This window comes from Lactuca saligna, chromosome 1 (assembly GCF_052625555.1).
Source record: "Lactuca saligna cultivar CGN05327 chromosome 1, ASM5262555v1, whole genome shotgun sequence".
In the NCBI taxonomy this organism is placed as follows: Eukaryota; Viridiplantae; Streptophyta; class Magnoliopsida; order Asterales; family Asteraceae; genus Lactuca; species Lactuca saligna.
Window position 1 is genome coordinate 11,654,162 of NC_136417.1, and position 16,840 is coordinate 11,671,001.

The following is a 16,840-nucleotide window of genomic DNA, read 5'->3' on the forward strand; positions in this document are numbered from 1 at the left end:
GACGACTATGACCAATCAAGCATCTATGATCAATGATCTTGATGAGCCTTTCAATACTCTTAGAAATCTTGATTCTAGTAACTTCTTGAACAACAATACTATCAATACTAACTCTATGAATGTTGATGCAGGAATAAGTCCAAACATGGCTAAGGAACTTCATGAGTTTAGACAGATGATCTCAACCATACCCGAGGTAGTTCAACCTATACCAAAAGCATCTCCAAAAAGTCACAGGATCTCGAGATTTGCTCCTATGATAGTCGATACCAAAGTTCCTAAACGATTCTAGAATCCTAGCGTGAAGCCTTACGATGTAACTACGGATCCTGAAGAGCACGTAGCATAATACCGAGAAAGGATGGAGATAATTCCCATCCCAGTGCACTTGAAGGAAGCTAAACATTCCTCCCTATTCTATTAGACTATTACTTCATTTGAACATTTAGTCAATATTTTCAATAACCAGTTTTTTGTAGCCGAACCTTCGAGAAGACCACTAGTGATTTTTATCGGGTGGTTCAGGATCCTAAGGAACAACTTAGGGATTTTATTAATAGGTTTGGCAGGAAAGCTCTGAGCATCCCCAACATTGACATGGCGACTGCTATGGAGGCCTTCAAGATGGGTTTAAGGAAGGATTCACCCTTATATGAAGATCTCGTGATGACTCCATGCAAGAGATTGGACGAAGTTAGGTGCCGAGCATTGAGGTTCATAAGGCTTGAAAAGGATAAAGAAGTCTAGAATAGGATCAACCCTTTAAGTCAATATGAGAATCCCAATAGGAAGGCCGAATCCTCGTCTCCAAGATCCTACAAATCGCAGCCATATTCCAAACCAGATCATCACATGGTTAATGCCCTCGAAGATGAAGGAGAGGAAGATGAACCTCCTAAGATCACTGACTATTATTTTTCTATAGATGTTTCGGATTTAATCTATGATATGCAAGATCTAGGAGACAAATCGAGGTGGTAAAGGAAGGATAACAAGTCCACCAATTGGAAAGACAAGTTGAAATGGTGTGCTTACCACGAAGATTCCGGTCACATGATGGAGGACTGTATAAACCTAAGAAAGGAGATCAGCTACCTCCTTAACAAAGGGAATCTTAAAGAGATCCTCAGAAGAAAGAAAGAAAAGTCCAAGGAGAACAACCAGGTTGGTCACAGGATCCCAGAGAAACTAGGATCTCCGCCCCCAAATGCCAAGATAATTAATGTTATCTCAGGCGGATCTTACATTTGTGGTACTTCATATTCTCAGGCTAAAATACACGCCAAGGTCTCTAAAACAGAAAAGTAGGATAGACCACAGAAGAATACCTCGCTATCAATGAAAAGGAAATCACGTTTGACGAGATGGACAGGGAAGAGATACATGATCCTCACCATGACGAACCCATGATAACACTGTATATTGCCAACCTCTTCGTCAGAAGGATCCTTGTTGATGGAGGATCCTCGGTCAACATCATACTCTTGGATGCATTGAAGAGGATGAACATCTTGGAATCAGAGATAATCAAAAGATCCTCGGTCCTCATAGGATTTAGTGGAGAAACGGAACACACCATCGGGGAGATAAAGCTACAAATATACATAGAAGGGGTAAACTCTATACAAAATTTATGTGTTATTAAAACCTTATGTTCTTATAATGTGATATTAGGTAGACTGTGGATCCACAAGATAAAAGTGGTTCCATCAACGTATCATTAGTGTGTAAAAATGTCTACTCTGTGGGGAATAATGAATACCATGGGAGATCAAGAAGAGTCAAATGAATGTTATAAAAACTCTATGAAGCCTACGATGAAACCCCAGAAAGCATAGCAATTAAGGCAGGGGCACAACATGTTACAGAAACGAAGGAGCAAAATGTGAAGGAAGTGCCCCTGACCAGTGAGGACCAGCGAGGATCTGAAGCCAAAGACCTGTTAAATTTCCTTCGAACAAAAAGCAAGATGTTTGCATGGAAACATGAAGATATGACACGTATAGACAAGAGTATAATCACTCACAAGGAAGAACCAACAATACTATTACATAAAGGTCATAAGGAAGAACCAACAATAAGACGAATCCATTCAACATTTCGCATATCCTCTTACATGACAATACTATTTTCTGACAAAATAATTTACATAAAAGCAATCAGGTTCGCAAAAATTTTCATGACAGTTAATGTACTTAAGATTAGTTTTTGAAACGACAATATTTTAGTAAGATATGAGAGAAATAACCTATATGGTAGAAAGTACGCATTAGAGGATTATATACAACACAAATGAACAAGTTTCGAGACCAGCCTAGCAGGTTGTGATGCATCCTGGGTTATAGGCCTCTCTGGATGAGGTCAATAGTTCTACTCTTGGCTGAGCACATTTGACGGAATTTCCCTGGACCGGCGTGAGTTCGATTCTTCGTCCCCTTTGGTGGTGAGTGGTGCCCCTCTTGATGGCCCGTCAGATATTCCTGATCCATCGGGTCGGGTTACCCTCTATTTGTCGGTTCAAAAAAAAAGTTCAATTGATCCAACCAAAGCTAAGTTATTTATCAATATTTAATCCAAAAATAAAGATATCACCTAGGTATCATCAATAAACTTAGGATTTGGCTAACATATATAAGGTACATATCTCACATATATAAGTATATATCCATAATAAACCCAATTCAAAAAGATTGTTCATCATAAACATGGAGCACTTGAGGTGATGTAAGATGCATGTACGTAATTTATTTTACCCGTGAGCTCAATGTATATAAAATGTATTCGAGCTAATGAAAACTAATTTGAAAATAGAACAACTTATAAAACGCATCATGTTTAATTACCAATATATAGATATTTCATTCATTTGTATAAATTTCTGTTATTTATCCAGTGGTTACATCAATGTTTCTTAATACAAAATATTAAATGAAAATGAAACAAATTATACCATTTTATTGTATACTGTGGAGTGTAGAGTAATACAAAGTTAAAAGGAGAGTAGAGTATTCATTATTGAATTAAAGTGGCAGTCATGTATAGAAAAGACCAATGGTAGATGGGGGTTGCCCAAAGATAGATCACCCCAGGGTTTCCATTTTCTTCTCACATTTCTCTTTTGAGAACTCAGTTTCTCTCTCTCCTCCTGTTTTATCTATATACAAAACACAAGTTTCATGAATTAAAGGAACTTCTAAAAGTGGGTCTTCTCTTAACCAAGAGTAGAATTGTTTGCAGAAAGGAAAAAAACACACAAATAAAAAGGAAACAAACTACTAATAATCATGGGAAGAGGGAGAGTAGAACTGAAGAGAATAGAGAACAAAATTAACCGGCAGGTTACTTTTGCTAAGAGAAGAAATGGACTTCTCAAGAAAGCCTATGAACTCTCAGTTCTCTGTGATGCTGAGGTTGCTCTCATCATCTTCTCTAATCGTGGAAAGCTTTATGAATTCTGTAGCAGTTCTAGGTATACTTTTTTTTTTTTTTTTTCTCTCTATCTTTCATGATAGATTCTTTGGCTGTTTTTTTTGTGTGTAGTTGTATGTTTTCTTATCTTCTATAGTACTTTACACACAAAAACTATGAAATCTTTTCGTTAGTAGTAGATTTACATACGATCTATCTTTTTCTTTCTTTGAAATCTTGGAAAAAAGCATGTACCGATTTTTTGATATTTTATCGACTGTACAAACTTGGAAATTCAAAGAGATTCATCCTGGTCAACTAAAATGAAGGGTTTCGTAAAGATCTGTTCCTTTTCTTGTTTCATTGTAATTTATTATTTATTGTTAATTTAATTTTCCTATTATCAGGTTTAAATCTGAAGTATCTTCAAAATAGATTTATTATCTAGCCTTTTACAAGCATAGTTTTGATTTTTCTTTGTTTTTTGAAGGCTAAGTTTTTTTGTGTCTTGCGGTCATGAGTTTTTGATTTCTTGAAATAATTTTAGGTTTTGTTTTTCTTGCGTTAATTTTCCTTGAAATTAAAAAAGAAATCATTATCTACGAAATACTGTTCAGATTTATTTTTCAACAGATTCATTAGATGTTATATCAGAGAAGAGATCTGGAAAAGCTGCAAAAGCGCAAATCATTTGAAACCCTATATACTAAATCTTCATATCTAATATAGAATTTTGCAACCCTAGATAGTAAAGAAGTTGATATTATTATTTTAATTTAGTTTATTAAAAAAATACTATCTATTCTTTGTGACAATTTTTTAATTAATTTGCAAATGAATTTATTATATACTTGAAAAAATGGATCGTTCGTCTTCATCATTTCTTACTTTGAACCTCACAAAGTGATAAAAATGATGTATATATACTACAAATTTTTAAAAATTATCATTTACCATTTTGTATTTAATCATTTGATCTTAACTGATCTTTCGAACACGATCTGGCTCTAGCTTTGAGTAATTAATCTACTCCAAGTATAAAATGAGACTTGAGCAAAATCTAAAGCAAGCACGTCACTATTTTGTTTTTAATTTTTAATTGCGTGGGGAACACATCCAAGACCCACTTCTAGTAGTCAAGTTTATCCTAAGTTCTAATAACACTGATCTAGCTCAAGAATTCAAGAAATATATTCTCTGGTTACATGCTCTCAATTTCAGTGTAAAAAAGTTTTTCACCAAGAAATGTTTTCTTTTTAGTTTTTCCTATTAATTACTAGAATTAATTATCATTGTTTTGTATACGACTACGGTATGCTTTTGAGTCGTCGATGTTAGATATTTTAACATATATTGAATCTTATGATGTTGATTGTGCATATGGGTTTTTTTTTTCTTAGCAAAATTTTGATGATATATCATCTAGTTAGTGGTGTGCTACCTCTCCTGAAGTGGAAACACATGTTTAGTCATGTGTAGCAATGAATTAGGTCAATTTAGAGCATGAGCACTTCGGGTCTTTCCTTAATTAATTTCAGCTTAATTCAAAAGAGGGTTCTCTAAGTACTTATCATTTTTTCCCAGTTGCTAATTTTTTGTTCTTGGATATTCCATTTTCAGCATGGTGAAAACACTTGAGAAGTACCACAGCTGTAGTTATGGATCATTGAAAGCCAGCCAACCTGAAAATGAGAGCCAGGTTTGTTGCTATCGATCGTATTTTAAAAATTGCAATCATTTTGAGTGTGTATGTACACTTAAAACTTGTACTTCCATCATACACAAAATAATAACACCAAAAGTCTATCTCTTTTTCACACTATAACACCCACATGTTGAAGAAGAAGATCTGTAGAGCCATTGAGGCATAAAGATGCACAATGGTAACCAAAATGAGCTATTGAGGCATATATAAATAGTTAAGGAGTTTTAAAGTAACAATTTGATCCAATATGGGTTCATCACTTTTATTTTATGATGAGTCATAGTAATTAACATCGAGCTAAATGGTTGAGCAGTATAACTACCATGAATATCTGAGGCTAAAGGCAAGAGTGGAAGTTCTGCAACGATCACAAAGGTATGACACTGATTCCAAACGTTAGCATGTAGAGTTCTGAGCACTTTATTCATCAAAAATATTCTGACTCCTCTAATCGTAAATTAAAATTGTTGTTGAAATATCCTCGATGCCCTAATTAAACTGGTAATCAATTAATCTTGTAGAAATCTTCTCGGAGAAGATTTGACCCCATTAAACACTAAGGAGCTGGAGCAACTTGAGCACCAATTGGAGATGTCTTTGAGGAAGATCAGATCAACGAAGGTACAAACTTGAGGCTATCCTAGTCGTTCTTTTTTCATTAAAGTCATCTATTGCTTACATACGAGAAAGAGATATTTCACTATTTAAGAAATGGGTGGAAAGCGTGGAAGATCATATTAGGTTCATAAGCTTATATATAGATGTTTTGTTCTTGAAATTTCAGACTCAATGCATGTTGGATCAGCTTGCTGAACTCCAAAGAAAGGTAAAAAGATCAGTGCACTCTTGAATGTTTTAGGTTATTTTACCCTTGAATTAATGGCGGACTACATCTACAGGAGCAAGTTCTTGCTGAAACAAATAAAGCCTTAAGGAAAAAGGTATTACTCTCTCTCTTCTCTCAACACACTAATTAATATAATCCTCCATTCACTATAATACATATATCAAGCATATATCCTGAACACTGGATGAGTTTTTTGTTAATACATACCTTATATTAGTTTAAAGCGAAAGAAACAGACTACTGAAGTGATCTTTTGCGCAGTTGGAAGAAAATGCTCAGGAATTTCCAGTTAGGCAAATGTGGGAAGGTGGAGCACAAACAATTCCGTATAATCCCCTTCCTACACACTCTGACGATTTCTTCCAGCCTCTTGGATTGAACTCCACCATGCACACCAGGTGTTTTTACGGAATTCAAGCTTAAAACAGAAGGTTATAAATTTAAAATAATAGCACTAGTTTGAACTAAAAGGGACTCCTTTTCCAATTGATTTTTCAGTTTCAGCGGATTAAGATATAACCCTATTGGCTCCGATGAGATGAATGTTGCTGGTGTCAATGGAAACAATCCTAATGGGCTGTTTCCAGGATGGATGCTGTAGTAGAAGAAATGCATCACCCTAAGTTTCCCACGGGTAAAAATAAGGTAATTTCTTCTTTTAGAACCAAACGTATAACATTTTATTTTTTTGAGTGTGTGTATTATGTGTGTTTATGCAAATTTGTAATTATTCTCCCAAGAGATTGAAGGCTTCATAAGTCGTTGAGAGGACGACGATGACCTTGATTTGAAGAACCCATGGATTCTTGGCATGTATGTACTTAATTTGTTTAAGATTTTAAGCAATCTGGATTTGTTATTATTATTTTGGTTGAAGTACAACTTTTTTGATCTATGTTCCATTGAAGATAATCATCATGAAATTTTTTTTGTTAACTTCTTTATTTTGATCGAAAACATATTTGTAGGAATCCGTTTGTAAGGAGTTAGGTTTAAAAAAATACATGGTTGATGGGAGAAATAACAAATAAAGTAAACATTTATTTATATGTGTTTGATTTAATGATATTGTTCTTTTGTCAAGTAGCTGACACATGAACATATGTATGCTAGATTTTTTTACCCTTTCCTAGAAAAGGTAAAAGGTAAAAGCGATTGCACATCATTACCTGTAAGATACTTTGGTGTTCTGGTCTGAATACAACTTAGCAAAACACTAATTAAATGGTATAAATATGAAATCTGAAAACTTATACATTATATATAGAAGATAACCGTTATAACTTTTCAATGTTACTTTGACTTAGAATATTAATAACGCAACATTGTCTCTCTTTACTTTTCATATTGTTTGAAACTATACGAAGTATGTCCAATCACACATTTAATTATCATCTAGATAGAACTAGAGCTTGTACGTTATGGAGATGAAAGAAATGCAACACGCATTTAATTATCATCTCGATAGAGCTAGAGATTCTATGTAATGGAGATGAAAGATATGCAACACGCTTATATTTTACAAAAGTATTGGGCTTTAGTGGCGACAACCACTTTCAGCGGCGATACCAAACATTCGCATTAGGGATGAGGATAGGTGGGTACCCGCCTTATTTGGCGAGAACCGGAACCGGCGGTTCCTAGAAAGTTAAAACCGGAAACGGAACTGCTATAGGCAGTTCTTATATGTTTGGAACCAGTCTCGGAACCGACGGTTCCGGTTCCAGAAACGGATAACCCGGTTACATTAATTTTGTTAAATTTTTTCGATAAAAATGTAATTTAGTTTCATCCAAATCAAGTCAATTCGGACCAAAGACGGACAAAATCGGATCAATATATATTCTAAATCGATCTAAATAACACACACACACACACACACACACACACACACACACACACACACACACACACACACATATATATATATATATATATATATATATATATATATATATATATATATATATATATATATAAACCGCATTCGGCAGGTACCCAGCGGGTAGCGGTTCCGAAAAAACGAGAACCGGAACCGGAACCACTTAAGACAATTCCATAACTTTAGGAACCAGAATCAGAACCGCTTAAGGCGGTTCCAGATCCAAAACTGGCAGTTCCGAAGCGGTTCCGGTTCCAAAAGCGGGTATCCGGTTCCGATGCTCATCCCTATTTCGCATTAGGTGTCAACGCAAATAATGGTTGTCGTCACTAAAGCTCATCGACACCAAACTGCATGAAACTCTATGGTTGAGCCCTATTTGTCGATTTTGTGTCTAATTTAATTATTGGAAACACAATTTGTTTGTACCAATAGTTGCCGCTAAAAGTCAATATTCATGTAGTGATGGTAATCTATGTTGGTGTGCAACGAAGAACTAAAGATCCAACTACGAGCTTTTGTTTTGATTTTGTCGATTAAGTCATTTTTGTCAATTTTAGGCATCGATATATAATTATTCAATGGCAAAGTTTCAACTGTAATTTTCTCTTTTTCAACATTTCTTTGAGAAACATTAACTTTTTTTATTTAAACTTTTGTCTTTTTGAGACTTGTGACACTGGTTCTTAAAAAGAGTTACTTTTATTCATGTAATTCTCATAAATCTGTTGGATTTGTTCTTAAGAATGCTTTTGCTATTGAAATTGTCTTCATATTTCATCAAACCAATGATTAAGATTTTCTGTGTCATTTTTACCTTTAACAAAAGATACATTCAACTTTTTCTTCAAATTAAGATTTGGAAAACATTGAACATCAGGTTTAAATGGTAAATTTTTCTTTGTAACATTTGTTATTTTCCTAAAATTTATTTGAGATCATGAATTTTGTGGTCATTGTTAAAAATGATTTTGGTATTGATGTTGATAACCAAAATGAGAATCTTTTTGAAAAACTTTCTGATTTTTGTAAAAAACTCATTTGTCAATTGTTTTGAAAACTATTTTGTTAATGCATATTATTATTTTGAAAACCCTTCGTGTTTTGAACATTTTTCTAAATAAGAATTGAAACTTTAACATCCCTTTTTCTCATTTGAATTTTGACAAACTATCATTTTTTGTGAAAAAACACTTTTGTTGACAACATTCTTTTTGACATTGTTTGAATCATATTTAGAATACTCTTTTGAAGTATGAGTTTTTGATGTTTGAGAAAACTTCCTTTCAAGTTTTTGTGAATTATTGTGTTTCAAATCTTCGCTTTTTGAGAATTTTTTTGTTTTTTCAAATAAACTTTCTTTTGTACTTTTGTTTTGGAAATTTTATCTTTCAAATCCAATTTCTCAACTTCTTTTTCATGATTTTGAATCTTTTCTTTTCGTGTTTTGAAAAATGCTTCTTCTGAAACTAATTTTTCCTTCTTTTTGAAAGAATGAGCTTTCACATTTTGATTACTTGAATCATTAAGTACAGGCTTCTTATAATTTTCTTCATATTTACTTTTGACATTTTGCTTATCCATTTTCACAAAGAAAACTTTATTTGTTTTATTTTCATATTCTTTAGAAGAAGATTTTTTAACTCTTTTGACATTGAAAAACCATTTATCTTTTGTTTAACTTGTTTTCCTCCATATCCTTATTTAAGTAAAAACCTTCATAAGTCACTTTTTGATTATCTTCTTTTAATAATTCTTATTTTTGGATCAACATTATCATCATTCTCTTTTGTTACAAAAACTTGGTTTGGAAGTCATTTAATGCAAGTTGGATAAAGAGCTGAAATCATTTCCAAAAAAATGTTTTCCTTTTTCGGTTAACTTTTTTGTGAATTCCTTAATATCCTCATACACCTGAGCTTCAATCACTCGAGGAATTTCATTTTCACAAGAATCGTTGTCACTATCACTTTCATTATTTGTTATCTCTTCGACAATACTTGTCTCCTTTTGAGAATCACAATATTTTATTGTCGAAAAATCATTGTTTGGATTCGTTGTTAAGTTAACATTATCTTTTCCTTTAGCTAACAAGGTGACATTAATGATACATAATTTTGACCAATTAACAAATTCGCATTCCTCAATTTCACTTATATGAATCATTTTCAATATCAGCAAAATTTTATTGACTACTTTATGTTAAATTCTCAGTCTTGTTCAAAATTTTAATTTGTTCATTTTTGCACAAAGTCTCAGTCACATAATCAAGAAGTTCATCAGCATTCAAACGTTTGTTTATGTTTACAACACCATATGCATACGAATTATTTGGAATGGTGTCATAGTCATTTACTTTACTTTCATAATAAAAGGTCGTTTCGTCAACTAGTTCTCTTTTGAAAGTAATAGAGGGAAGTAGCTTCATATGTTGTTCAACACATATATCAGACGAATGATAAAGATCTGTCAATTTTCCATATAAACGTTTGGCTGTATTGTAATATATGTTTTTTTTGTTTACCTAGCATACAATTATTCATACGAATACCATCCCTATCACACATAATGTTCATCAATTTTAGCTCTAGACCTTCCATCTTACCATTCTTCTCCTCCAACTTATTTCGGGCGTCGTATAGTAAGGCCTTAGATTTTTTTTGCTTCATTACTCATAGAAATCAACATGTCATTCAGATAAGAGCAAGTTTTATCAATATCACATAAAATAGCATGATAATAATTTATAGAATATCAAGAGAAACAAGAAGATCATGCACATTTGTTATCATTGGAGATTTTGGTGCAGTCGAAACAAAACACTTCCCAATTTGCTCCTCGTCTTCTTCATCATTCTACTCTCCTTTCACATTCTCTATCCTTCTATCATCACTATCTTCCTCACCTTCCTCGAACCAGCTCTTTCCTCTTGATCCACCTTCTTTGTGTTTAGCAAACAACACTCCATGTGTGGGATGACACATTTCCTTGTCATCTGACCATAAGGACCTTATTTGATATGTAACATCACCATTAATGGCTCCCTTCACCATCAAAGAAAGATTCTAAGCTTAACACAGAGTTATTCTAGTTTTATTAAGTAGTATTCTTCGTCCTTCACTTTCTCTCTCTTCTCCTCTTTCTTCCTCAACATACAATATTTTGCTAGATAATTGTGACCATTGTAGTAGTTAAAGTTGTATCATGAATCGCCTTTCAATTGCTTCTCAACCTTCTTCTCTTCTTATTTCTTCCCAACTTTTGCAACTCCTTTCTGACTTACACCAACGTTCATCATCGGCTTCTTCTTTAAGATGTTCTTGAAATTCCCATTTATTGAATTCTTATTGACCTTTTTCACACTATTATTTGAATCATATGCAACAGATTCATTGTTAGAGTTGAGAAGAAAACCTTCTTCACCTTCTTTCTCTTCTTCTTCTTCTTCAAAGTAATCCTCCTTCGCATTCATTTTGGAAACTAACGTCATCGGACCTCTAAAATTAATCTTATTTTCTTTAGCAATATCCAACACCCCCAATTCATGCACTCTCAGAATATTGTAAACATTCGACAAGGAGTATGTGTCAAAATTCTCCTGTGTCTTTATCATTAGAAAAAGGTTTCTCCATTCCTTTCTGAGTCTGAAAAAAAGGTGAGATTAACTCCAAGGTGGTACGAATCACTACATATCTGAAAATTCAGAGAAGCACCACGAACGTAATTGTAAACGAAAGGTGGAAGAGCTCCTCATAGTGCACGAAGGCATCTTTTATCGTTCTCTTTCATCTTTTATCCTTGTGCAATCATATCCTCATCTGCTCAAGTGTTACCAACGGCTTAAGCTAAATCAGCATGATAAGGTCTAGTCTCGATCGATCTCCAAAGATCCTTATAAATTCGATTATGATAATCCTCCATACGATTTGCTCATTGATCATAGTACTCAGGGGTCAATATTGGAACCCTGGTTGCAGATCCATGTAAGTTCACAAGGTTCATCATCGTGTTAACATTAAGATTTTCCATTAGATTTAGTGAAAACAGGAATTTATTAAAGATAAATAAATTGAATGCTAAGTATGATAACAAAAACAGTTGTAGAATCGATTAAGCGCAATCAATTATAAGAAGAATTATGTTTCTCCCTTGCGGAAATATTGAATCGAAAACAGATTAAGAACACAATGATGTAAATAAGATATGGTTTCAACATGTTTATTCCGGATGACCACGAAGCATTTAATTACAATGAAAGTCTAATGTGAAAGCTGCAAAACTTACTCTACCATCTAATTACCTACCCTAATTATAGGGTACTCACGGAAACAAAAAAACTAGAACTATACATGAGAGTATGAAACATACATATGCCTAATAAATACATTAAGATACTGAAGTCATGTAGACCTTCGCTATATACATACACTTCACATAAAGAAAACTATCAATTTGACCTAACAATAAGATGTTAGTTAGTTAATTCAATCCTTAATATTTTAACCAAGATTAATATTCAAGGCTAGGATCCACAAATACAACTTGAAATTATAAAGAGGAATGTCATAATCTAATTGCATTTATTTTAGGTCGGTACAACATTTTACCAATTTCAATCTAATATGAAATTCATAGATCATATGAGATTCATTGAACTATTCATCGGCATGTTTAATCTCAGATTATATTCTTCAATTTATGATGGGGATGCCAATGATCACAAACAAGATGTAAATAAACATGTACACATGTATGACATGCTCGGGGTCCTTTATGACCTTGCATTGATGTTTCAGTTAACCATATATACAACATCAACAACCATAAATTTGAGTATGTGCTATCATTTCATATTTGTAGTCTCACATTAGTGTGTCGGTTAACCACGCAGGCTCCACTTACGACTCATAAAGAAATGATATGCGTTTTCATGGATTAGCATAAAATTTCACATTTTTCCTATAGGAAGTAGTGTGTGATTTTATAAAAGGTTCTATTACTTTATACATTATACTTTTAATATGATTATGTCCTATCAAATGTATTCAGCTAAAGACCCCCCACCATACAAATAAGCAGTGGGTGAAAAAGACAACAATTTAATGGTCATTTCATAGGTCGTTACCTTATATCTCTCTTATACTATGGTTTCATGAATAAGGCTTACTAAAGATTCGACTGACTTTTAATGATACATATAGTATTATACTCTTATACACATGTATACGGTGTAATTTAAAAGTTCTTAAATTTCAATGTTTAAATCATATTAATTCAATTAACCTTTAATTAATTAATATTTGAACTAAATAAGACTTAGGAATATCCTTAATTAAGCTTTTAATTAATTAGTATAAATCTTATTAAAGGATACTGATATTGTGTTATAATTGGATAATTACGTTATTTAAAACTTCCTTTTTATTCAAATTAGGATTTCTTATTATCTAGTTATAATATTATTATTTTATACATTTAAATTAATATGGATTAAGTAATAATTATCCTAGATTTTGAATAAGGCAAGATAATCCCAATATTGAATGTTTGGCATTTCCCATGATGTGGCAGAGGGCTGCCCACTTTGTGGCTAGAATAGATTATCAAAAAAAAATTATGGTTTCATTTATTATGGACTATCAACTGAAAAGGCATGGATCTGATAGTCTCCATGGAAAACTGACTCCAAAAGCATGTTAGCCTCTAATGTGTCACACCCAAAACTCAAGAAACCCTAGGATTGAAGAAGATAGGGGAAAGGAAGGCGAATTTTCGAAATTCTCTTTGTGTAAAGGTTAGGACAAAATTGAAATAGTCAATCTCTTCTATATAGCTACCTGATAATTGCATAAACCTATGATTAAACTTAAAATAATAATATTTCAAATTAGTATTTATCTAGTTTCCTCTATTAGTTAGAGGCTTCCAAAAACCCTATTCAAGGATGCCAAAACCGTCCACCCCCTTAGGAGGGTTCCAGATCCTCTCTTTTGTTCAACTAATGAACAATTATAACTCATCTCTTTCACCTTTAACAAATTCTAATTAACCCAAAATTAATTCCAAATGAACTCTTATTGAATCTTAATTTATTATTAATACTTGTAATTAATATATTAATCATATAATATATTAATAAGTCATTTATCTCTCTCCTTTGATCAATATAAGCTAGTTCTTGGTTATGAGGGCAATCTAAAAAAGACTTTACTTTTATTCATCAACGTTATACCAATTTAGTTAGGACATTAGATACCTTAATCTAACAACATGTTCTTTCACTTTTATTTTTTTTATAAACAAATGGGATTATTAGGTTACAACAATATGCACAATGTAGAAAAACAATTAACAATTAAAAAGGGCACATGCAACCTAAAACGATATATGTCTTATACTTTGAAGGCAACATACTTTGAATAACAAAAACTAATATGAAACCTATCAAATTGAAAATTAATAAATAAAGTTTACATACCTTAAAGTTGTTATAGCAAAACAAGTTACTTCAATCTTTCCTTTGAAGAGCTTGGAACATTGGCACCAAAATGATGATATCTCTAACGACACACACTCAAACCCTCGAACTAGAAGACAATTGAGGAGAGAAGAGAAGAGGTATATTTTCTTTCACCACCTTTAGGTAAGTGAGAACCATGAAATTAAGGTCCCAGGAGATCATACTTATAGCTAGGGATCACAAAGATTGACCTTGATTTGAAAGCATTTATCCTTATTAGCTTCAAGAGGCTTCCAGAAACCCCAAAATCCCCCCCCCCCCCCCCACTCCCAAAAAAAAACTGCTCACCCTATGGTTCCCTTTAGAATTTCATTTCCTTTCTCAACTATGAATAATTACATTTCACCCCTTGTACCTTTAATTAATTACAATTAGTCTCAGATTAATTCCAAATTAATGATGATTAATAATTAATCAATTCTAAGTGATGTCATATTTATGTATTAATAATATAAATTAACAAATCAATTATGTAACACTTGACATATTAATTAATTAATCACATAGAAAAACTGACAAATAAACTATCTATTTCCAATTAATATATTAATCATATAATATACTAACAGATTATTTCCTCATAAATTCGAATTAGTTTATTAAGAATATAATAATCTAATAAATCGATATCTCTCTACAATTATCATTCTAATTAAGTTCTAATTATGAGTGCAACCGAAAATGGACTTTGCTTCCAATTACAAGAATATACCAATTTAATTACGAGCTTACACACCTCAATCCAACAGTCTCCCACTTTGATAAGTCTATAACTACAATTACAAGTATAAGCTTGAAGCAAACAATGAAGCATGCTTTGCAAAAACATTTCCGAGCACTTATTCAAATCAAACGTTGTCCCTAAGATAAGTGATTAGTTATTCCTTCGTTCTACAAGATATCGTATGAACAGAGTCATTAATTAAATGATCAACCTCATGTCTATTTATATGTTTCCAGATTTCCTAATTTGTGATTAAATTCAGACTACAAAATCGAACACATCAACTAAGTCCAGACCAGGCACCTGGTTTTTCATAGATCAACTCAAATCACCGATGGCTCCAAATATATTGCTTATCCTAATAAGGCAAAAGGAACGAATAAACTTTTAATAGATAACTAATACCTTTACTCACCAAATCATACGTGACACTAAATTTTATAACATCATGTTACTGATGGGTTTTCGCAATACCAATGCACAACCAACTAGTAAATTAGAACATATGTATCTTCGTTTGAAAATTAGAAGATATTATCGCCTTAGAATTACTCATGATTAAATCCATGAAGTAATCTCTAAGCTTGGTTTTATCCAATACTCAAAATCTCCATTTTTCTAAGCACTCATGAATATTTTAGCAATCCAATGTAATGCCCAAACTCGTTGGACAATCTATGATCAATTGATGATAATCTTGAATCACAACTTACTTCCAAAAAGTATGAGTGACTGTGGAACTTTGAATAATAAAATATTTAAGAGGTAAAACATGCAAAGTGAAACATAATAATAAATTAATTAACTATGGTATCATATCCATTTAATATAAATAATTCCCTATTATTTAATCAGCATAACAATTTCAAATTTATTCATTGTATAATGTTTCGAGTAAACAACTAACCACTTGAATCAAATAACATCAGTCATGCCATGTTGTGAATATGCATACTATGCCTCTCGATGGTCCTTCCTTTGTCAACAGATCGATTGGACATTAATCTATTAATGCTCATTTCATAATTCCAAATTCTTCTTGTTATTTAAGATGTAGTGGAATTTCATCTTTACATGCATTGACCTTCTATGATGTTAAGGCTCTAAAGTCACAGAGACTAAGCCTCCAATATTACAGCATGTTCCACTAGAACTTTTTGCTTGAAAAAATTCGATAGTTATGAAGTTTCAAATTCAATGTACACTCGTAGAACACTACTCTTTCATTAAAGTTTCCAACTCACACATACATATTATAACCAATTCTTATTATGGAAACATGTCCATATTCACATCTCCCGTTATGGATTCATTTCCATATTCCTATATGACCATCAATTTTGACAAGGAATCAGCTCAATCCAAATCATGTCACCATGGTGCTTCCAAAACAATACCATACTTCTAACTGTCTATAAGCAACCAATCTTTAGTAAACCTTAGAATGTTCTTGATAGTTTGTTTAATAAGTCTATTCACTTAAAAATCTAGTCCCTTTTCTCACAATGCTCAGAGAATTTAGAAAATTAGAATAAGAGAATATTATAGCATATGTAAGTGATCCTATATCTGAAGCATATAAGATTCAAATCATTATATCTTATATAAAGATTTGATATATGTTCAATCTTTTGCTATAATATTTCTATATATGGAATGTCCTATGTTGGAACATTTCAACATGATATTCATATATGTTTTTGACTAAGTTCTGTTAAATTATACAATCTAAGCCTCTATACTTGCAATGAAGT

General features: G+C 32.5%; 1 protein-coding gene across 2 annotated transcripts; it reads left to right on the forward strand.

Annotated features, from left to right (window-relative positions):
- Positions 1 to 3,052: 3,052 nt before the first annotated feature.
- Positions 3,053 to 6,926, forward strand: LOC145006882 (agamous-like MADS-box protein MADS2). Of its 2 annotated transcripts, XM_078965959.1 has the most exons (9): positions 3,053 to 3,469; positions 5,029 to 5,107; positions 5,427 to 5,488; positions 5,635 to 5,734; positions 5,898 to 5,939; positions 6,013 to 6,054; positions 6,222 to 6,358; positions 6,459 to 6,605; positions 6,701 to 6,926. In XM_078965959.1, exons 1-8 carry the CDS (start codon positions 3,285 to 3,287, stop codon positions 6,559 to 6,561), a joined length of 750 nt encoding a protein of 249 aa, XP_078822085.1. In that variant the 5' UTR covers positions 3,053 to 3,284; the 3' UTR covers positions 6,562 to 6,605; positions 6,701 to 6,926. The 2 variants fall into 2 exon arrangements, with proteins under 2 accessions (XP_078822085.1, XP_078822050.1); XM_078965924.1 differs by having other exon boundaries at positions 3,054 to 3,469; positions 6,459 to 6,897.
- Positions 6,927 to 16,840: the final 9,914 nt, after the last annotated feature.